The 23,982-nt window shown below is 40.9% G+C and overlaps 1 protein-coding gene across 1 annotated transcript; it reads left to right on the top strand.

Moving 5' to 3' along the window:
• The first annotated feature begins 16,580 nt into the window (after positions 1 to 16,580).
• On the top strand, positions 16,581 to 23,515 carry LOC127186414 (shugoshin 1-like). The gene is given in 6 exon segments (XM_051142797.1): positions 16,581 to 16,589; positions 17,071 to 17,410; positions 17,413 to 17,590; positions 19,126 to 19,434; positions 22,208 to 22,292; positions 23,369 to 23,515. Coding segments are annotated over 6 exon segments (1,068 nt in total).
• The last annotated feature ends 467 nt before the right edge of the window (positions 23,516 to 23,982 follow it).

Here is a 23,982-nt window from a genome sequence, read left to right as displayed (position 1 = left end):
TGAGAGAAACAGGCCAGTTTGTTCTTCCAAATCTTCATTATGTTGTTTGTTATAAAGACTTAGAGCTTCATCCAAGTTCATCCAAGATGCAGATGATTCTGAGGAAGAGATGGAATAAATGTAAAGCTGGGAGCTGGTGGGGTAGTGGTATGAGGTGCTTTCTTCTAGAACACCACAGATAATTAGCCACTGTCATCACACTGCAGGAGTCACATCACTGTGGTCACTGCTTTGCTCTGTTATCATTTCAAGTCCAGACACTCAGTTTTCCTTTGATGACCAAATGCTGTTCTTGGGCCCATGCTGCTTCAGGATCCAGTTAGGCTCATTTCATTCAGGTTAATCTTGAAGTTGACTAGCCAGGTCTCTCACAGTCCAGGCTAGCTTCCAGGGAAGACAATGACAAAGCCCTTTTAGACTCCTGGTGTTGCTTTCACAGTCAGATTCTTCCTGTTGCAGTGAAGGGCCTGACTTTAGTTCCTTATCATGGTGCACGATCATACTTCATATAGTAAACCCCTTCCTAAATGACTGTTTCTGTGAGTATTGAATCCATTTACCTACATCTTGCATCTCCAGCTGTACCAGCCATCTCTTGATGCATAATTCGGTGAAACAATCAAATAATCCATTAGCACATATGAAGTGTGTAGCTGCAAAGATTAAGCCTAGAATCACTGTTGAAATGATGAGTACTAATATTTTAAACTTAATATAATTTTATGTTGTTGCCATAATCTTCCCACACCATTAAAATATATTCCCACACACGTTCCTTAGGACTCAGGCATTACAATAAAATTCTGGACATGGAATTTGTACCAGTAAGGAAGGCATGGAAGAGCAAGGAGAGGCAGGAAAATCAGGACTCCCTAGCACCCACATGCTGCCTGGGACTGGGACAAGCTGAGCATTTGAGGTCAGCCTGTGTTTCTGGTCAGGAAGCATGATGAACCAGAGCCTCAGAGCATGGCTCCCAAGTGTGCAACTTCACAGAGTTGTGTTGGAGCCCCTGGTACCAGCTTTGTGCTCAGGAGAAAGGCAGCATACAAAATGCAACCCAGAGCTGGGGCAGGTAGGTGTGGCTTCTGACTGGTGCCCATAAGGGACAGGGTACAAGAGAATGTGCACCATCCTATGTAAAGATGGTGCTGCATCAGCATAGAAATTGCTTTATTTTTGGAAATGATTGCAAATTTATATATCCTTTATAACTGAGATCAGAACAAAGGTGATATTGATAAGAAAATGAATGAAAAATCTGTGATGTTACAAGCAATAGAAAAAATTAGACAATCCTTATTTAAAAATTATTTTTAATTTGTTCACTTTACATAGCAATGGTAGCCCCTCCTTCATCACTTCCAGATCCCATTCTCCCACCCTCGTAATCTCTCCCTCCCTTCCCTAGTCCTCAGGAAGTGAATCCTCCTCTTCTATAATCTGATTTCAGCCTATCAAGTGTCATCTGTACCACCTGTACCTTTTTCTGCTGTGGCCTGAAAAGACAAACTTGCCAGGGAGAAGTGATCAATGTGAGGGATCACAGTTCATGTCAGAAACAGTCTCTACACCCCATATTTTGGAAATCCTAAGGAGACAATGCTGTCTATGTACTGCATCTGAGCAGAGGGCCTAGGTCCACATCATATACGGCCCTTGTTTGGTGCATCAGTCTCTGTATTGTAGTGTGATTATCCTGTATTATGTGGCTAATATCTGCTTATGAGTGAGAATATATTATGCATGTCTTTCTGGGTCTGTGTTACCTCCCTCAGGATAATAATTTCTAGTTCCATCTATTTGCCAGAAAATTTCAGTATTTCCTTGTTTTTAATAGCTTAGTAGTATTGCATTGTGTAAATGCACCATCTTTTTTTTTTTTTTTTTTTATCTACTCTACCATTGAGGTACATGTAGGTTGTTTCCAGATTCTGTCCATTAACAAAAAGCTGTTGTGAACATAATTGAGCAAATAAATACCTTTGTTGTGTGGCAGGGCATCTTTTGTGTATTCTCCCAGAAGTGGTATGGCTGGGTCTTAAAGTAAAATTAGTCCCAATTTTCTGAGAAAGTACCAGAATGATTTTCAAAGTCGTTGTACATATTTGCACTACCTCCAGCATGGAGAAGTGTTCTGCTGTTCCAACACCCTCACTGGCATGTGCTCTCAGTTCAGTTTTTGATCTTAGACATTCTGACAGGTATAAGATGGAATCTCAGAGTCATTTTGATTTGTTTCCCTGACGACTGGGGATGTTGAACATTTCTTTAATTGTTTCTTGGCTAGTCCATATGCCTCTGTTGAAAATTCTCTGTTTGGTTCTGTATTCCATTTTTAATTGGATTATATAGTTTGGTCATGTTTAATTTTTTGAGTTCTTTATACATTTTGGATATTCGTCTTTGCCAGATGTAGGACTTGTGAAGATCTTTTCTCAGTCTGTACAATGTCTGCATATGTTTTGGCAGTCTCCTTTGCTTTACAGAAGCTTTTCATTTTTGGGGGGTCCCATTTATTAATTATTGATCTTAGACCTTAACTATTGGTGTTCTGTTCATGAAGTCATCTCCTGTGCCAATGAGCTCAAGGCTCTTTCCTATTTTTTCTTCTAACAGGTGGCCAACTTACCAAAAGTACTCTACAGATTCAGTGTAATTACCATCAAAATTCCAACACAATTCATTACAGATTTTGAAAGAACAATTCTCATCTTCTTATTGAAAAACAAAAAAACCTGAATAGCTAAGGCAAATCTGTACAACAAAAGACCTTCTGGAGGCATCTCCATCCCTGATTTCAAGCTGCACTATAGAGCAACAGTAATATAAACATCATCCTACTGGCATAGAAACAGCCAGATGCATGAATGGAATTAAATTGAAGACCCAGAAATAAACCCAAACACCTATGTACACTTGATTTTGAGACAAAGAGCCAAAATCATACAGTGGAGAAAAGAGAACAGCTTCAATAAATGGTGCTGGTCTAACTGGATGTCTACTTGCAGAAAAATGCAAATAGACCATTATTTATCATCCTGCACAAAACCAAATTTCAAATTGACTTAATATCTTAACATAAAGCCAGACACTTTGGACTATAGTTTGAATAACAAAGAAAGGCTCTGAGTGGAGTTCCCTTACTGTGTGTCTAGCACAGTAGTACATGGCTGTGTCCTCAGTCTGCAGACTGTTCAGTTTCAAGGAGACCTGGCTCTTGGAGGTGTCTCTGCTGATGCTGAGTCGGGATTTGAGAGCTGAATTATAATCTGTTCCTCCACCACTCCACATAATGCCCATCCACTCCAAGCCCTTTCCTGGAGGCTGGCGGACCCAGTGTACACCATAGCTGGTTAATGAGAAGCCAGAGACAGTGCAGGTGAGAGACAGGGTCTGTGAGGGCTGCACCAGGTCAGGTCCTGACTCTGTCAGCTGCACCTGGGACAAGAACATCACCATCGGTCACACATCTCATTGATGACATACCCAGGTCCCTCTCCTGCAGCCCTGAAACACTTACAGCTTGGATAGGTCACCAGGCAGAGGAGCAGCAGCAGGACAGCCATGCTCTGATGGAGGCTCCAGTGAGAAGGACATGGGGCTTCTCAGCTAGGCCTGGGCTTTCAGTCTGAGGCTGAGTGCTGCTTTGCATTGGGGGAGGTTCCTGAGAGGATAAAAGGAAACACAGGGCAACTCTCCAGATTCACTTCCAGGTGACTGAGGTTTGCCTTGTGCTACATTTTTATTTTAATAATTTTAAAAACAATTATTTATTCATTTTACTTTCTGGTCACAGCCCCTTCTATCCTCTCATCTCTTCCTTGTCCCTCCATCCTCTTCTGTTTCCCATCCATCCTCCACTATTCCTCAGAAGTAGGGAGCTTCCCATACCCACCCACCACAGCTCATCAGTCACATCAGGACTGAGGATGTCATCATCTCCTATGTTCTGTCGAGGCAGCACCACCTAAGGGAAGTAATCAAAAATCAGGCAGCAGAGTCCATGTTAGACCCAGCCTCCCACTACCTTCCTAAAAGACCCACATAAAACTTGAGCTGCCCATCTGCTACATCCCTACAGGTGCCTAGGTCCAGTCTATGTATTGTCCTTGGCTGGTGCTTCAGTCACCATAAACCCTCAGGGTCCTAGTTTGTTGGCTCTGTTAATCTTCTTGTGACAAAAAATATTGACAAAAAATCCAGGAATATTTTCTCTTTCTGTCTAGACTTGAGTTCTACATAAACATGAAATTTTATGATTCACACTGTGGAGGCCTTAAGTGAGTCCACATTAATGCTGTGCAGGAAGAAGCAGCTATCATATCCTCAATGTATGTGCATACTAAGCAGAAGCTATAGGATGGAGTTCAGTCTTATGATGCACTTTGGGTTTATAGTGATGTGAAATCCAAATTTTAGAAATATTTAAAATTTTTTCTCTTAGTGTCAGTGGTAGTATCTTACTCTTATCTCTCACCTAGAAAATCCAACCTGTGAGGAAACAATTCACAACCATTTTGTACAATAACTATGAATGTTTGTCTCAGAGGAGACTTGATGATTGACTTTGTAGCCATGTCAGTGGGAGAAAATTTTTCACTTGTACACTCAGGGACACCATACCTGGGGGCAAGTCTTAGTACTTCCTGATTCCTACTTGCCTGTCTGCTTATCTGCCTTTCTGTCTCTCTGTCTGTCTTTCTGTGCCAATGTACTTAAAAAAAACTTTCTTCTTATCTCTTTACAATTTGAAGAATATTTTAAAATCAGTTCTCTAAATATGGAAAAAATAGGGCTCGACTTTCTGACACCAGGCGAGGAGTTAGAAGAGGAAGTGGGGGATTGAACTGGGAGTTTCAGACAATGGTAGAGGTGGAGAAGAGATGAAATGGAACAAAGAAAGAACTTTAAGCAAGAAACATGGAGACTTTGCAAAGATTGAGTCAGGACAACAAAGAGGGTGAAGAACAGATTTAAACTTCTCAAGATTGTGTGTAAAGCCTGGTGAACAGATACAAAGGAGTCTCAGATATTTATTTGTTAGTTAGGTTAAGTCATAAATTAAGAGAAACAAACAGTTATATAAAATTAATTCAACACAAGGTAATGTAATGATTTTGTCCATGCTTTGGTTATGTAGAACACCAGGGAAGGGAGGAGAACATCCCAACCTATCCTGTGCAGTCACATCCACCACTTCTTTCACAATGGACTCCTTTTATGTTTTGTTCATTATTTCTCTTTGCATAATCTGTGTACTCTGAGTGGAGTGCTGGAGTCTTGATATTGCAGAGAAAGCCTTCCTGTACATGTCCTGAAGGGCACCTGCCGCTAGGGGTGCTCTATCCTACTTGTTCCTAACCCTCTGAGGGTCAGTGTAGGTTATTAAAACCCACAGACATAGACTATTAAAGACTTCCTACTCCATTGTTCTGAGGAGCAGCTGGTTCACCAGCAGTGTCTTCCTTCTATCACAAAGTGAAGTCCTGTAAATATTGATCTGTGTTTGATGAATCCTGGACACTGCCACATCTCACTGCTTTTTTCTTCACGAGTCCTCTCAAGTCTATGTAGCTGTTTGTGTTGAGCACATCCTAGATTCCAATGGAAATCTGAGCTCCGCTAGGCACAAGATCCAATTCAATGTCTCTTGGTTTTGACAACAATTTAGTTAGTTACTTAGGGGAACTACCTTGGAAACACAGAATTTTAGAAATATTTCACTGAGGTGTCCTCCTTTCTGCTTTAGTAGGTCAGTATTTCTTGAAACACGCACAGTTTCTCCAGTGGATGGTAACATTTGGTTCTGAGTGACCTCAGAATTGATTTGTAGCTACCACTTCAGGGATAACGTTACTGATTCACAGAACATAACGATTAATAATCTCAGGCTACAGGTCAGAAGACAATACTGCAGGTGATATGTGTGCAGTGTGTTGTGTGTGTGTTTGTGCATGTGCCTGTGAGTTTGTGTACGTGTCTGTGTCTGGGTATGTTAACAAAAGCCTTGACAAATGATATTGAACTCTAAAAAATATATAACTAATTACCAAGGATTGATGAGGATTGGTACAAGGAGTGTGGTTGACATCAACCCAGGTATTGGATAATACTTTTTCAAGAGTGTGCATTTTAAGTAAAATATGAAATGATTCTTCTTGCAACTTCACAGTGAAAATCAATGGTACCAAGTACCTGAATATTCAAACATGGAATATGTGGAAAAAAAACAATAACAGAAACAACAACTGAACAAAGACTAAGTGCACCTTATGGTGGATACAATCACATTAGTTGTCTGAGACAGAGCAAATGGAATTTTGTAACCTATCTTTGAATTGCTAATTCATTTAAGTCGTAGTTTTATTCAAAATGTGTACAAGAGAAAGAATGACCCATAGGTGATTCAGAATTTCTTAAGAATTCTCAAGCTGGGCATGGTGGTGCACAGCTTTAATCCCAGCACTCTGCAGCCTTCGGCAGGCCAATCACTGTGAGTTCGAGGCCAGCCTGGTCTACCAAGCGAGTCAAGGACAGCCAAGGGTAACACAGAGAGACCCTGTCCCCAAAATCCAAAGGGGGGAAAAACCCAAAAGCAAAACCAAGAATTCTCACCATGTTCATAATTGCAGACACTTGATATAATATACTGAGTTTGATTTTCATGTACTCCCATTTTCCTCAACAGCACAGAAACTGTTAAATGGATAACTTAGAGCCTCTATAGGAAAATAATATTGTGCTAAATCAAATTGAGATTTTCACAGAATATGACATTTTCGCAAGCCTCGGGAAGATTCATAAGCAGGAAGAGTAAATTACACATTACAACAGTACTGCCCTAGGAATGGCCTGTATTACCTGCTCATCAGATACAGTAGATGCTCTTTCCCTGTCCTCAAATTGGATACTGAGAAATGGTCCTGGAGGGACTGAGATTTACACTAGGAAAAAGCAGTGAAGTAAACATTCCTGATGAACACATATTCTGGGATGCCAGTGGCCAATGAAGAGCTTAGAAAGGCAGAGGGGGTCTGTGACAAGGGCATATATCTTGTTGAGAGCTGAGTCCTATTCTTGTAACTTTATGGAAGCAAAGGGATTTAGTATCATCTGACTCCTCTCTTCCTTAGCTTTATAGTCTTGCAATCTTTCATCCTGTGCTCTTAGCTTCTCCAGTCTCATCCCTTTGCGTTGCTGTGCAAAGATGTACATCTACTTTACGGTTTTACAGAAATTACAATAACTTTGGTGTTTGACTCTCAGAAGATACCCATTATCAAATATTTTAGAACCTGCTAATCAAGGTCTGTGAGAAAGAAACATTCAACTCTCACTGGCCTACCTTGCATTAGCCAGTCTTCTATTACCTAATGTCTTCTTCTCTTTCATTTATCTCCAAGGATGCATACTTTCCTTAAAGAATACACACATCAGTCAAGCTACTGAAAAAGTGAGCCACCTTCTACTGGCAGAGTTCAGGTAAACAGGAGAAAAGTCCCATCAAGGCCCTGAGTCTGAGATTTCACTGAAAGGTTTATGTGTCACATATCCAGGTAACAAGGAGCTATGGGAAGCAAACCTGAGGAAAAGATAGACATGGGCATAATGAAAGGAAAATTATCTAAACCAGTTAAATTCAGTGCATGTTACAGGAACAAAAACTACAAATACAAATAAGTAACACGTGTAAAGAAGAAAATAAAACCACTTTACACACTGGGCATCTGTCAGGACCTGAGCAGTTATGGAGAACTACAAACCAAGTGATCTGACATCTTCTCAGAAGGGGAATGAGGTAAATGAATATAGATTTGTTAAACTATTTATGCATCTTTATACTTTTTGATAGTTTAGGGCATGCACCCACTGAACTGACTCAATTTTTCTATTTCTTCATCACCTAAAGCCTTTATTCCAAAATGTTTCCTCCTGTACTCACCTTTCTTGTATATGACTTATTCAGTTTAATTACAGTTACGTGCATGAGGATGGGGGGCTCCTTAATGCAGCACAGAGACTTATAAGTGGCTACACCATGGAAAAATGTGCACCTTCCTGCACCAATAGTTAACTGCCATTAGTTCTCTAGGAAGGGGTAGATCTCATGAGTCCTTCCTTCAATGCTGAAATGTTGCAACACACCTTTACAGCCGCCTTTCTTTCCCTTCTTTCTGCTCTGACTCTTAGAACACTTAATGAAGATGTCCCACTTATGGCCAAATACTCCATTATTTATTCCTGGTGCTTTCACAGAGAACCTCCATCAATGGTTTGGTAACAGGCTGCCTACAGCAAACTGGGGTTCAACAACCATGGGTAGGTATTTTATTGGGGTCTCAATGATAAGTTTATATCAGTGACATCCACACATCTTATTAACAGTTTGATAGCTGGGGTAGCCTTGTGTCTGATGCTTTGTGTGTTGTCTTTAGGGTTTGAGAGATTCTGACATCTTCTGACTTCTTGTTTGTTCCACACTTTTCCCCAAGCACTCCTCTGGACCATGCTGGGTCTCTTTCCTCTGCCTAAGGTCTATGTACTCTCAAGAGTCCCAAGTGTCTTAAGATCCTTGTCCTGTTGTCCAAGACAGACTCATTTCTTCCCTGAGGGATGTACTGCCATTTGCTTCATTAAAACAGCTTCTGTATTTACATTTGTCACAGTAGATGACAAAATTATTGACATTCAGACATGTCCAACTTTACTACATAAGTACATAGGGATTCCATGGAAAACTGTTCTGTGTCATGATGATGAATTCAAGACCTTTATTACACTGTGTTCCTGTTGTTGGGTGATTCTAAGTTCATGAATCCCTCACACCACCTACTGGTCTCTAGCAGCCTTGCAAAGAGGTTTATGTCTGAGCTTGCAGTTAACCCTCACTCACTGTGTGCCTTGCACAGTAGTAGATGGCTGTGTCTTCAGTTTTTAGACTGTTCATTTGCAGGTACAGAGTGATCTTTGAATTGTCTCTGGAGATGGTGAATCGGCCCTTCACAGAGTCCTGCATACAGCTTTTCATTACCATTACCACTGCTAATGCGTGAGATCCACTCTAGCCCCTTTCCTGGGGCCTGGCGGACCCAGTGCATGTAATAATTACTAAAAGTGAATCCTGATATGCCACACAGGAGAGTTTTAGGGAACCACCAGGTTGCACCAAGCCTCCTCCAGATTCCACCAACAGCACCGCACCCTGGACACCTGCAAACACAGAGGATCTGGTCAGAAAACTGTCATATATATATTTGACGCCTCTCAGTCAAATCCACTCACACATCCAATGTCTCTGGTTCTTTATAAACTACCTTTTATAAGAACACAAAGGAAAACCAAGCTCAGTCTCATCTCCATGGTGAATATTCTCAGTTCAGTGCTGATCACTAAGAACACAGACCTCAGAATCCAGGGCTGGGCTCCTCTGTCAGCCTGCAGCGTCAATCTGGGCTGCTTTTCATTATCATAAGGAGACTCAATTTGCATATATTCTTGCTCTATATTAAGTTCTTGTGCTAGACCTCTCAGCCAAGGTGGTTTTCAGTGGATATGCTGGAGGGCTTAAGAACACTGATGGTAGTTATTTACCTTGAGACAGATTGGTAGTGGATTTAAGTTGTAGGTTCTGTCTTCAATCTGTTTCTGTTGTGGCCATAAAAGTTGATCCTCATTCTTACTCTGGGTGACACAACAGTGAATATTGACCATGAACATACTGAGGATTGAACTTAGATCTTCAGGCTTGATTTCAGTGCATGTTCGGAACTGATCCTGGATATTTTGTAATAGGACCAGGTATTCAGGACTGCTGAATCAAGTTTATTTTTACAAATTTCTTAACTTTTTATTTATTCTTGGTGATTTTCACATCATGCATCCCAATCCTACTAATCTCATTTTTCCATCATATCTCTCTGCCCTTGCAACTCCTGCCAAATGAAAAAAAAAAAATCTCACGATGTAAGCTATAGTGTGTCACAGGGAGTCCTACAGCATAAATTTTATCTACACTTCTTTATTTGCAAATGTTTATTGTAGTGAGTCACTGGTCTGGTTTGAGGCCTCTGGCTTCTGCATCCTGACAGTAACTCCTCCCTCATACCTTGTTGTTGCCTTGTGTCATAGAGATCCTGCTGTATTGCATCTGTAAGACTGACGCCTTCACATGCTCCAGCAGTGCATAGATGGTGTATATGTTGTGCTGGGCCAACTCAAAATCTTAGTTGTGGACTCAGGGGTAGCTGAGCTGGTCAGCTCTTCAGCACTTACACTATCAAGGCAACGTTTCCAATATTGTCTAGGCTAGCTCCAGCAATGCTGTAGCCAGAAAGGGCAAGAACCAGATTTCCTACTCTCAAGTCCTCAGGGTTGGCTCACCTGTACCCATGCCAACAGGGTGAGCTCTAATGTGCTGCCAGATGAAATTGAATGGACTGTTTTCCTGAGTACTACAGAGAGTAAGGCGCTGAGACAGCTCTTCTGCTGTTAAGTCCTTGCTCACCCACAAACCCTGACACCAGGTCCAGCTGTGCTGTGCTTCTTAGGCAATTAGCCATTCAAATACCTAAATTTTACCAACAGTGAGACTGAGGGACAGCTTTCCTGTTTTTGTGACTTTGAGGCTAGGGTTAGGGTGATGTGCCCCTCAGGTTTTACCATGGTATATATATCATAGGTTTTCTTTACCCAGAAAACAAGCCAATTCAAGCTGATTTCAAAGAAAAAAGGCAGTTTTATTGGGGGTAGCTCTTAGGTAGGTGGGGGTAGCTTTTAGGTAGCCTCATTGGTCTCCCCCAAAAGAAAACTGGTCCAAGGGAATCTCCATGAAGACGGGGAGATAGATGTGAAGGAAGAGATAATATGAACACTAGGAAAGAGAAATGGAGGGAGAGAGAGAGAGACAGAGAGAGAGAGAGACAGAGACAGACAAAGAGAGAGACACAGAGAGAGAGAGGCTGAGAGAGAGAGAGAGAGAGAGAGAGAGAGAGAGAGAGAGAGAGAGAGAGAGAGAGAGAGAGAATCTTTGGAGAGAAAAGAGCTCAGCCCTTGGGCTGAAAAGGCCAAAGTAGAGGGAGGTGTGCACCAGCCATGCTCTACAACAGGTAGAGAGTCTGCATGCTGGGAAAACCTGGAGATGAGCTCTTCTTTGAAAAATGAAAATAGCACTTCACCCTCCGTTTCTATGTCTGAAACCCAACAACATCTTTACAGCAAATTGACTCTTCCTCTCCAGAAAACTATCGAAATCTACTTCCAAGAGTTGTGGGACAATGCAAACTGGACTGGACAGAAATAGAAACAAAGAAAACAACAAGGAGAAGAAAACATTTTTGAATAGAAAGGGAGGAGTGGAGTGTGTGTGTGTGTGTGTGTGTGTGTGTGTGTGTGTGTGTGTGTGTGTGACTATGATCAAAATATGTTTGTGGATGTGAAAAAGAATCACCTTCATAGACCAATGTATTTGAATGGCTATTTGTCAAGGAATGGCACTTCTTGAGAAGAATTAGGAGGTATGAATTTGCTAGAATACATGTGATCTTGTGCTCAAGGAGATAAAAATTTAAAGTGTAGACTCCTGACACTATTTATGATACTTTGTTTTGTTTGAAGGCAGGATCTTAACAGAGTTGTCCTCTGAGAGGTTCCACTCAGTAGTGGTTTAAAATAATTGCCAGAAGTAATATACAAACATGAAGAAAATGTAGCAAATCTTGAGGAAAGGAGAGGAGAAGGAGCAAAGTACCTGGAGGGGACCGGAGCTCCACAAGAAGACCAACAGAGCCAAGTAACCTGGGCCTGTGGGCTTTTGGAGACTGAATCACCAACTAAGGACATGTATGGACTGGACCTAGACTTCATGTACATATTTAGCCCATGGGCAGCTTAGGCTTCAAGTGGGTCCTCTAGTAAGATGGGGCTGTCTATGACATGGGTCCTGCTGGCTTCGTTTTTGTTTTTTTAAGACAGGGTTTCTCTGTGTAGACCTGGATATCCTGGACTTGCTTTGTAGCCCAGGCTGGCCTTGAACTCACAGAGATCCACTTTCCTCTGCCTAAGGAGTTCTGGGACCAAAGGTGTATGCCACCATGCCCAGCCTGTTGCCTTCATTTTGATCACTCACCCCTGGCAGGGAAAGAGGACACACTCAGTCCTGATTTGACTTGATGAGGTGTGGTAGGTTGCTCCGGGGACATCCTTTTCAGAGGAATAATGGAAGGCAGATGGGGGATAAGGGAAGGTGGGTGGGACGGGGAGGAGAGGATTCTACGACTGGGAGGTAAAGTCAAAATGAATAAATTAATTAAAAAATGGACTAGTCTGATATCAAATGGAATAAACAGGTGGTGACTTTAGGGCAAGACTTGACTCAGTTAAGCTTCCAAACTGTGAAAGGGAATTAAAGAGAAGCTTAAGAAGTCAAGAGACATACTTGAAATGGGGCCACATTCCAGCCCCATCAAAGCAGTAGAAATTGGGAACTTGAACCAAGTGGTTCTAGCTTTAGAGCCAGGTGACAAGAAATGGTCTGTGGAATCTCACTCCAAAGCTAAGGAAAGCGCTGAGGCCAGCCACGTGTCAAGGGCTGTGCTTGGAGCCCCAGAGAGGTCATCACATGCAGCCTGAAGGTGAAGTCTGAACTGTGTTGGAGAATCCATGGTGATGGTGGTGCAGAGCCAAGAGATACCTCCCAAGGACAGATGAAGACTGGGTGTGGATCCAATTTAATAGGGAGAAGTTTGTTACACCAACAAGGGGAGTTGGAGGTCTGCAAAGGGCTTTGACTTCAGACATGGAGATACAGTTTAGAGTATGGTCTGTTTCGTTGAAGTTTTACTTTGGCCCAGAATTTCCTCACTGCGCTCCTATTCCTCCCTTTCAAATGGTAATGTATATTCTATACCATTCTATGCTGAATGTATATGATATGTTTTTCATTTTTATTTTAAAAGTGGTTGTAGTTAAGAGCATTCCATGAGTATCAGAAAAGACTTGGAACTTTGGACTTTCATACAATGTTGGAACTGTGATAGATTACAGGGGCTTTTGAAGATGGACTAAATACTTTTTTGCCTTGTAATATGGGCATCACTCTTTGGGTGAGAGGAAGTTTGAATAAGAATGGACTCCACAGGCTCTTATATTTTAAATGAGTAGTCCTCAGGGATTGGTAGCACTTGAACAGGTTTAGGAATTGTGATTTAGTTGGAGACCATGAGGTCTTGTGGGTAGAATCGTACCACTGGTGGTGGCATTTGAAGCATCAAAGCCTAAGCCAGGCAAAATGGCTCTATCTCACTTTCCTCTTGCCTGAGGATCTCTATATGGAAGAGCTAACTCTTCTGAAGTACTACCTCTGTCTACATGCTGCCAGGCTTCCTGCCATGAAAACAACCGATTAAACCTCTGGAAATATAATCAAGCACCAATTAATGCCTTTAAAAAATGAGAATTTCTGTGGTCATGGTTTCTCTTTTTACAATGGAACATTAAGACAACAGTTAATGACCTTCTCCAATAATTCTCAAAATATTATTTAAAAAGTAATAACAAGAAAAATAAAGGGATATAGACGTCAAACTCTATCTACAAAGAGTGTTAGATGACAAAACCTAAAAGACAAGCATTCTGGAAGCTGCTCAAGGCTGAAGTCTTATTTATAAACCCATACACAACTTTCTCCAAGGCCCATCTCCATTCCATGGCCACTGCCCAATCAGTCCCATACATACAGGATTAAAGTCTATGACGTTAAACGCTTCCCATAACTGCTAAGATTATCATTGCATTTCTGTGCCTGAAACACAGTCTCACCCTACAAACCTGTGTTCACCTGTGTTCTCATTCTTAGGGATCTCACTGTTACACTGTTGTGACAATAGCTTAATGGGAATGCCTGTGCTGTTTATCTTTAATGAAATCAGTTGGTTCTTGGTCAGGTGTTTGGGGTTCTCTGGGGTCATATTTGATCCTATTTGGCATTTTGCAGCATTGCATTCAAACTGAGGGAACCCAGAAGATTGGAGCCATGCACAGCCTAGGAAGACAATTTCAATGGTTATGAGAGCAGGTGTGTCTCAGCCCATCAGGGGAGACTACAAGGCGTTTGTTTTCCATGTGCATTCCTATCTGTGTATGATGTATTTACTTCTTTTTTTTTTAGTTTTTTTGTTTTTTTTAAAATTAATTTATTCTTGTTACATCTCAATGATTATCCCATCACTTGTATCCTCTCATTCTTCCCTCCCTCCCATTTTCCCCCTATTCCCCTCTCCTACGACTGTTCCTGAGGGGGATTACCTCCCCCTGTATATGCTCAGAGGGTATCAAGTCTCTTCTTGGTAACCTGCTGTCCTTCCTCTGAGTGCCACCAGGTCTCCCCCTCCAGGGGACATGGTCAACTTTGAGGCACCAGAGTACGTGAGAAAGTCATATCCCACTCTCCACTCAACTGTGGAGAATGTTCTGACCATTGGTTAGATCTGGGTAGGAGTTTAAAGTTTACTGCCTATATTGTCCTTGTCTGGTGCCTTAGTTTGAGCGGGACCCCTGGGCCCAATTTTGCCTATCATAATGTTCTACTTGTAGGTTTCTAGGACCCTTGGATCCTTCTACTTTGCTATTCTCCCATGCTTCTCTCATTTAGAGTCCCAATAGGATGTCCTCCCCTCTGTCCCAGTTTCCTGGTAAGTGAAGGCTTTTGTGGGACATGCCCCTTGGGCTAGTATGCAGATATAAGTGAGTATATTCCATTTGAGTCTTTCTGCTTCTGGGTTAACTCACTCATTATGATCATTTCTAGCTCAATCCATTTATCCACAAATTTCGGGAATTCCTTGTTTTTAATAGCTGAGTAGTATTCCATAGTGTATATTTACCACAGTTTCTTTATCCATTCTTCTCCTGATGGACACTTAGGCTGTTTCCATGTTCTGGCTATTATGAATAAGGCTGCTATGAACATGGTTGAGCAAATTTTCTTGTTGTGTGCTGGAGCATCTTCTGGGTATATTCCAAGGAGTGGAATAGCTGGGTCTTGAGGAAACTCTATTCCTGTTTTTCTGAGATAGCACCAGATAGATTTCCAAAGTGGCTGTACTAGTTTGCATTCCCACCAGCAATGAAGGAGTGTTCCTCTCTCCCCACATCCTCGCCAGCATGTGGTGTCGCTTGAATTTTTGATCTTAGCCATTCTGATGGGTGTAAGATGGAATCTCAGAGTTGTTTTGATTTGCATTTCCCTGATGACTAAGGAGGTTGAGCATTTCTTAAAGTGTTTCTCAGCCATTTGATATTCCTCTGTTGAGAATTCTCTGTTTAGTTCCAAGCCCATTTCTCAATTGGGTTATTTGGTTTGGTGGTGTTTAGTTTCTTGAGTTCATTATATATTTTGGATATTAGACCTTTGTCAGATGTAGTGTTGGTGAAGATCTTTTCCCAGTCTGTAGGCTGTCGCTTTGTTCTCTTGTCAGTGTCTCCTGCCTTACAGAAGCTTCTCAGCCTCATGAGGTCCCATTTATTAATGGTTGACATTAAGGCCTGGGCCGTTGGTGTTCTGTTCAGGAAGTTGTCTCCTGTGCCAATATGTTCCAGGCTCTTCCCAACTTTTTCTTCTAAGTGGCTTAGTGTCTCTGGTTTTATGTTGAGGTCTTTAATCCACTTGGATTTGGGTTTTGTGCAAGGTGACAAATATGGGTCTAGTTTCATTTTTTTACCCATAGACCTCCAGTTAGACCAGCACCATTTGTTGAAGATGCTATCCTCTTTCCTTTGAATGGATTTGGCTTCTTTGTCAAAAATCAGGTGACCATATGTGTGTGGATTCATATCTGGGTCTTCGATTCGATTCCACTGATCAACCAGCCTGTTGCTGTGCCAGTACCATGCTGTTTTAATTACTATTGCTTTATTGTACAGTTTGAGATCAGGTATGGAGATTCCTCTGGAGCACCTTTTATTGTACAAGATTGTTTTAGCTATTCTGGGTTTTTTGTTTTTCCATATGAAGTTCAGAATTGAACTTTCAATGTCTTTAAAAAATTGTGTAGTTATTTTGATAGGGATTGCATTGAATCTGCAGATTGCTTTTGGTAGGATGGCCATTTTTACTATGTTAATTCTCCCGGTCCATGAGCAAGGAAGATCATTCCATCTTCTCAGGTCATCTTCAATCTCTTTCTTCAGAGTTTTGAAAATTTTTTCAAACAAGTCCTTCACTTGATTAGTTAGAGTAACTCCTAAATATTTTTTATTGCTTGTGGCTAATTTGAAGGGTGTGGTTTTCCTAATTTCTTCCTCTGTAAGCTTGTCATTTGAGTATGCTAAGGGTACAGACTTTTTTGAGTTAATTTTGTATCCAGCTGATTTGCTGAAGGTGTTTATCAGCTTTAGGAGTTCTCTGGTGGAGTTTTGAGGGTCACTTATGTACACTATCATATCATCTGCAAATAGGGATAATTTGACTTCCTCCTTTCCCATTTGGATCCCCTTGATCTCCTTTTGTTGTCTTATTGCTCTGGCTAGAACTTCGAGTATGAATATTGACCAAGAATAATATCTTATTATGTTAATCATAGATGGAGAAGGTAGGTTTTATGAGGGATCCCCAGACAATATCTGTGTTTCCCCTTAACCATGGACATGTATATGAAAACATCATGACATGCTGAATAAGACCAGGTCCAAATATCACTTGACTATGATAGTGTAGGAGTGTTTCTAAAACTACAAGCAGAAGAAAAGTAAACCAATTAATCACAATTCCGTTGTTGTTAGATACATTGAACTCTAGTGAGGTTTCTAGATAAATACCAACTCAATAATATTTGTATTGGCAATGCAGCATTTCAAATGTGGGGGCAGTAGTTGTGACCTGAGCAGCAGAGCAGGCTACAGGAGCTAGCGGGGAACAAGTGGCGAAGATGACATTTACTATGTAGTCCAAGCTTAAATGTGTAATCCACCTGACTTAGCCTTTCTAGTAGCTTGGATTATTTCACAGCACCTCACTATTAATAATATTTTAAAGCTGAGAACATCTGAATTCCTGCCGCTTTTGGAGCAAAGGTGGTTAAGGAAAGGTGTCAGAAAAAGTTCTTTCAAGATAGTCTTGAAGACATTAAGAAGCAAATGAAGGAAAAAAGGAATAAAAACTTGGCAGAGATTGGCAGGCACAAGTCCTTTATTGTTGCACCATGCCAAGTACCCACTAACAGTTCTACACTGATGAAAAATTACCAAGAAAACAACAGGTTGTTAGTTTTGGCTTTGGAAAATGAAAAATCCAAAGTGAGAGAAGCCCAGGATATCATCCTAAACCTGAGGAGAGAGTGTTACTATCTTGCATGTCAGCTGTATACACTGAAAGAGAGGCTAACTTCCCAACATCATGGAGAAACTGTTCAGAACCCGAAACGATGACCCTCAGAAGTGGTCCCAGTAATGACAACACACCCAGGGACTTTCCTGTGAAGACATTACAGCAAAGTGCTCTTGAAGAAACTAACTGGCCTTTTCAAACCGAAGAGCCAAATCGTACTGTTTTTTCAGATACATTGAGGAGCGATTGTGATTCTGGTAAAGTCGAGTCTACCGATAACGCCTTACTTAGGACTCTGTCTTTCCATCACCACGTAAGGGAAGATTTTAGTAATTTAAGTCTCTCCACTACTTTGGGGCATGAAGCCAGTCAATGGGTGGGGCAGTCTTTGGAAGTGAGAAGTGGATGTAAAGACCAAACCATAACCCTGCATAAACTTGGAAATGTAGGACAAAATGTTTGTCTATGGAACAAAGACCAAATGAACTTATCCGTAGACCAACTTACCCATAAAAAAATTGCTAAAATAAAAGATGTCATTTTACCATCTAATCCTCAACAAATGAAAAGCAAGCATAAACATGCATAAAAAAAAGAGCAGAGCAAAAAAGAGCCAAGCAGAGATGCAAATCAAAGTCCTCTTTGAAGTGTTAGGACAACAAAAGCAAAGGTAAGCAGGCTGTAGTCCCTCCAACACTGGAGGCTCTATGGGTTCCAGCGATGCTTATGATTTTAATCTGGAATAGTGTGTTCACCTTACCCCTTTCAGACAAAAAATGAGCAATGGCTCCAGTGCAGAAACTAACAGCAGCAACAGGGAAGTGAGTGCCGAGGAAGTCAGCGCCTCTGAGGACGATTCTAATGAGCTTTTCCTGCCTCCTTGCAAGGATTTGCAAGAGTTGAACAGAGGAGTTACCAGGCCTCGGTCTAAAAGAGGACTTAAATTCACAGATGAAAAAGAGATTGAGGTTTCTAGGATCCTCTGGATCCTTCTACTTTGCTATTCTCCCATGCTTCTCTCATCTAGAGTCCCAATAGGATGTCCTCCCCTCTGTTCCGGTTTCCTGGTAAGTGAAGGCTTTCATGGGACATGTCCCTTGTGTTAGTATGCAGATATAAGTGAGTATATACCACTTGAGTCTTTCTGCTTCTGGGTTAACTCACTCATTATGATCATTTCTAGCTCAATCCATTTATCCACAAATCTTGGAAATTCCTTGTTTTTAATAGCTGAGTAGTATTCCATAGTGTATATGTACCACAATTTCTTTATCCATTTTTTCTCCTGATGGACACTTAGGCTGTTTCCATGTTCTGGCTATTATGAATAAGGCTGCTATGAACATGGTTGAGCAAATTTTCTTGTTGTGTGCTGGAGAATCTTCTGGGTAGGCAGATTTGGGCCCAGGGGTCCCACTCAAACTAAGGCACCAGCCAAGAACAATACAAGCAGTAAACTTTAACCCCCTACTCAGATCTAGCAAATGGACAGAACACTCTCCACAGTTGAGTGGAGAGTGGGGTACGACTTTCACACGAACTCTGGTGCCTCATATTTGACCATGTCCCCTGGAGGGGGAGACCTAGTGACACTCAGAGGAAGGATAGCAGGTTACCAAGAAGAGACTTGATACCCTATGGGCATATACAGGGGGAGGAAATTCCCATCAGGAACAGTCATAGGGGAAGGGAATAAGGAGAGGATACAAGGGATGGGATAACCATTGGGATGTATCAAGAATAAATTAATAAAAAATTTAAAAAAGGAAAGAAAAAGAGATGGAGGATATCTCGCAAACTAGAACTCCTATTGATACCCCACTTGAAACTCAAGAGTCACCTCATTGTAGACTAAAGGATGTTACCAACATCCTGCTGTATCCTGTGGTGAAAATCAAGAGACTTTCTTTGTCCCTGAAAAGGAATGAAAACATCCCAGCAGTACCTCTGCCTAAAAACCGGTGCACCACCATCACAAGCTATAAAAAGCCAAAACGCACTTCACAGCTAGGAAGAGAGAACCCTTACACAGACCTGTGTTTCTTGAATTCTCCTATTTTCAAGCAGAAAAAGAATATGAGATGTCCTAAAAGAAGTACAGAGCAAACATGGTAACTCCTTTTGTTGGATGCTGAGGAAGGTGATCCTTCTTTTTTTGCCTACTAGGGTCTAGGAGACAGTTTGCAATGGGCAGAACCTTCTCTTATCAGCATCTGGGTTGAGAATGTGCCCTGGACCTGTACTTTGTAATTCTGAGGATTGGTACCAACATCTAGTTTCTCTGACATCTTTATTTTTTTCTTAAGCAGGAGAATTACAGAGTGGAAAATTTATAAAGATAGGATGTAGATCTTGCATAAATCCTTAACATCAAAGTAAGACATTCCATAAGTTGGTGAGGATTCCATCTACTAATATTAATTGTTCATGTACTGTGTGTATGTAATCATGGTTAAGAGAATTAATGGTTTGTGTTCTGGGACAAGGTTACTGTTGTAAACTATGTGTGAGTACAATGCCATTCCTCAGCAGAATCGTAGTATGTCATGGACCGTGGGCTAGCCCTTCATGTTATCATTCTGCATTAGAAAAGTGTGAATTGTAAGGGCTCCAGGTTTTGATCTGTGAACAAAATATTAATAGTCTGGTTCTGAAATTTGAAAAAGAAGAGTTTCCACAGAAGCCCAGCCTCAGATGAGCAGATTCTCTTTTCCTTTTTAAAGCTGCTCAAGTGCATTAGCATGGGTCCCATAGACAACAATGAATCTCTGAATGACACTTTTCCAACTTTCATCAGAGACACCAGATTCTTCCTGTCAGCAACAGTAGATTTCAGGAAGAGCAACTATGGATGCTTTGTCAGCTTAAAAACACGAAGAAGAACTGAACATCATAGAATCGGCTGTCTGAGGGAAGTGCTGAGGAGAGATGGGGCATGGACTGTAGCTGACACCAGCTGGGAAGTATGCACAGGTGTCTAAGATTTTCATGATTTGAGATACATAACCCAACTGATGAAAATTCATAATTTTGCCTTTGAGGTGAAGATAATTTTTACCAAGAGAAAATACACAAAATTAAATATGTCAAAAATGACAACCAACCACATCTTTTATGGGGTCTTCTTGGTTCAGAAGAAATAAACAAGGGAGGTTTCAGTTTCCAAGTTACCTTGGAAAATCACAATATCAAGGAAGCTTCATTTTGTCTATAACAAGAGCTGAAGTACAGATGTTGATTAAAAAAAACTCAAATTGACAAACTTCTTACAAAAATTGCACTCACCAAGTGCTGTAATGTCAGTCTCTTTATGAAATATAAGCATTTTCAGTTATATACATATATATTCATACATAGCACATCATACATAGAAATATAGGATTATATATGTCAATGTGATATAATTTTAACCATATATATACATTTATATGTTCCCTATATATGAATATATAATTATTCATACATTATATAATTAAATACATACACAATATATAATATATAGTGTATGTTTTATGTATATGAATGGATATGGTTAAATATATATGCATTTATATAGAACATATTAAATTTTCTACCATTTAGTCTGATAACAAGAAGTATCTGCATAGCTTATAATATTTGTGGGTAAAAAAATTGTTCTAGTGTGTCAAAAAAAATTCAAGTTTGGTAGAATATGACAGTGGAGAAGGGCTTTAGAAGATTGAATTGGCTCAGAGAAGAAATTATAGTTCCTAGCATTGAAATACATGTGCATGCAGCATAGTCTTAAATTCCCTAAATGTAATGACCTAGACAGCCTTGCTTGGCTACAGCACCCTATTGTGGTTTGAGCATCCTTGTAGAAAGTTTTATTTGTGCAGCTCAGAGTGGAGTTCCTTCACTGTGTCTCTGGCACAGTAGTACATGGCTGTGTCCTCAGTCTGCAGACTGTTCAGTTTCAAGAAGACCTGGCTCATGGAGGTGTCTCTGCTGATGCTGAGTCGGGATTTGAGAGCTGAATAATAACCTGTGCTCCCATCACTCCATATAACTCCCATCCACTCCAGACCACAGCCATGCTGTGAGGGAGGCTCCAGTGAGAAGGACATGGGGCTTCTCAACTAGTCCTCGGCCTTCAGCCTGAGGCTGAGGACTGCTTTGCATTGGGGGAGGTTCCTGACAGGATAAAAGGAAGTACAGGGCAACTTTCCTGATTCATTTCCGGGTGACTGAGATTTTTTGTGCTTCTTAGAGCATCTTCTGAGAAAAATTAAGAAGCACTTTCTGCTTCTGTCTGGTTCCAAATCCAGATGCACACTGTGGAGGTCTTGGAAACAAAACATGGGGCTGCTTATAGTTAATGTGTCTGCACACATGCAGTGCTGGCTGAACAGGGCACCCTGTCCTACATGCACCTGTTTATCTCTGTAAGTTCCTGAGGAGAATTTATTGGGTGGTATTTGGCCTCTTATAGATCTGAAATTCTGCTTAATGAAACTAAAAATTCTTTCTGTTGTCATCAGTGGGAATTCTTTGCTTTTACCACTAAATTTGAAAATAAGTTGTGAAGAAACACCTCAGTAACATTTAGTACCTGTGATTTCAAATGTCTATATATTACAGTAGACTCAAGTGTCTTCTTTGGGTCTCATCTGACCAGATTCAAATGTTCATCTAATTACCCAGAGACAGCATACTGTCTCTGTCTCTGTCTCTGTCTCTGTCTCTGTCTCTGTCTCTGTCTCTCTCTCTGTCTCTGTCTCTCTCTCTCTCTCTCTCTCTCTCTCTCTCTCTCTCTCTCTCTCTCTCTCACCTTAGTTTGTAGCACATAGAATCCCAATCCTAATTATGAGGCTATATTGGTGAGGAATGAGATTTCAACTATCACATAATGTTTCAAAAAAGCTGTAGCATTCAACCAGACTTGAGAGTTATATTAACTGACATAAAAAATAAGCAAGAGAAGGTGATGGCAAGAAATGAGGAGGAGGTCAGTCATGAACATGGGGAGCCCTATGCCTGGCCTTGTTAATCACCACACAGCCCAAGAGACTGTAGAGCTTTTTTCCATTTCTTCACATTGTGAATGAAGTGGTGGAGGCAGGTCTTCCCATTAGGGAGACAGCCATCTGTGGAATTTATGATGCTCACTCACAGTATGTCCTCCTCTTGTTCATCAAGCTCTGAGTGTTAGAAGAATATTTGTCCAGACACTATTCTCAGTGTGTCTCATCTGGGTTTGTCTGGTACTTACATTTTGGTTATAAACGTTTGAGAAAGAATTCACAGAATTAAATGCACCATTTTTTTCAGGATGTAGGTCTCTTTGCTTCTTTGGACACAAAAAGGGCTATTGATCATCTATGGGGTTCAATTAGGCTTTCATGAAGATCAAGGACCTAGGACAAGTAGCACAAGCTACCACATGACTAGTACACTGGGGTTTGGAAATTTCCTATTGTAAAGGAGTACCAAGGAGTTGCATGGGATTACTTGGGCCTCTTTAGCCTTTGGAAGAGTAGGAGGGTCCCTGACATGTGGAGATCAGCAACATTCATGGTATTTCCACTTTATGTGTCTCTCAAAAACAAACTTATTTAAAATGTACCTGGTATCTGTTGAGTTTCAAGACAGTGAGATACAAAGAATCTGTATAACGGGGCTCCCTATTGTTGTAGACACAGGCATTGTGAAAGCAAATGCCGGGATATAGTCCATGAGTATGGGTAACAGAAACCAGCAGGGTCTGCTACCATTAGGATAATTCAGACATCCTTTTTCCAAGGGCACAGTGCAAGGATGAGCCCATGCATCAAGCATAAATATTATTAGAACATGTGTCCCAAATTGGCTTGCAGAATCCTATGAGAGACTATGGACAGAAACTACAGGGGAGCAATGAATGTTTTCTTGTCTGTCAGTATAGCGGTTTCATGTGTATTAAATTACATAAAAACTCAGTAAGACATGTGTTAGTACTAAGTGGTTAGCATATGCCCAGAGTACCTCAGTAAATTAATTTTAAAAATCTGAGTAATGTAACTTCTGTTTCCATTTTTACTCAAGGACAAGCTCAATGTGATGAAACAGAAGAAGGATGTGAGAGCCATGAGCACAATTCAGCGAGGGTGTGTTTATGGGAGTGCCCACCTCAGCCCTTCAGACAGAGAATGCAGCAGGGAGAGGCAGTGCAAGAGAGGAATCTGGAAGTGATCAGGAAAATGCAAAACTATTTTTTAAACAAAATTGTCACTTTCAACACTACCTACCTGAATATAAGACTTTTGTGCCACTTGTAGTGGGATGATTCACTCTGAGTGTTCTGCACAGTATTTGCCAGTACTGTAGTGGAACCATGTTCACACATCAGGCCATAGGCATCTGTTTTTCTCCATCCACATTTGCTTTTGTTTTTTCCATTACTAAATGTAACCCTTACCATTATCAGTTAGGATTTAATGTCTTTTCCTCTGGTTATTAGAGATTTGACACTAAGGTGATATTTCCTGGTGTTCAGATGGAATTAGGGAAAGAAGAATGAAGATGTCTTGCCTGCGCATCATTTGCTATCAGGTGACACACTATGAGGACACTCACACTGGCGCTTTGGATTGAGGTGGAGTGTGCCAGGCTTTCTGTGTCACATCACCTGGCTATGTTTTCTTTCTAACTCTCTAGGA

This window comes from Acomys russatus, unplaced genomic scaffold (assembly GCF_903995435.1).
Source record: "Acomys russatus unplaced genomic scaffold, mAcoRus1.1, whole genome shotgun sequence".
Taxonomy (NCBI): domain Eukaryota; kingdom Metazoa; phylum Chordata; class Mammalia; order Rodentia; family Muridae; genus Acomys; species Acomys russatus.
Note: the sequence above shows the minus strand (reverse complement) of the source record. Positions and strands in the feature narration are given on the sequence as shown.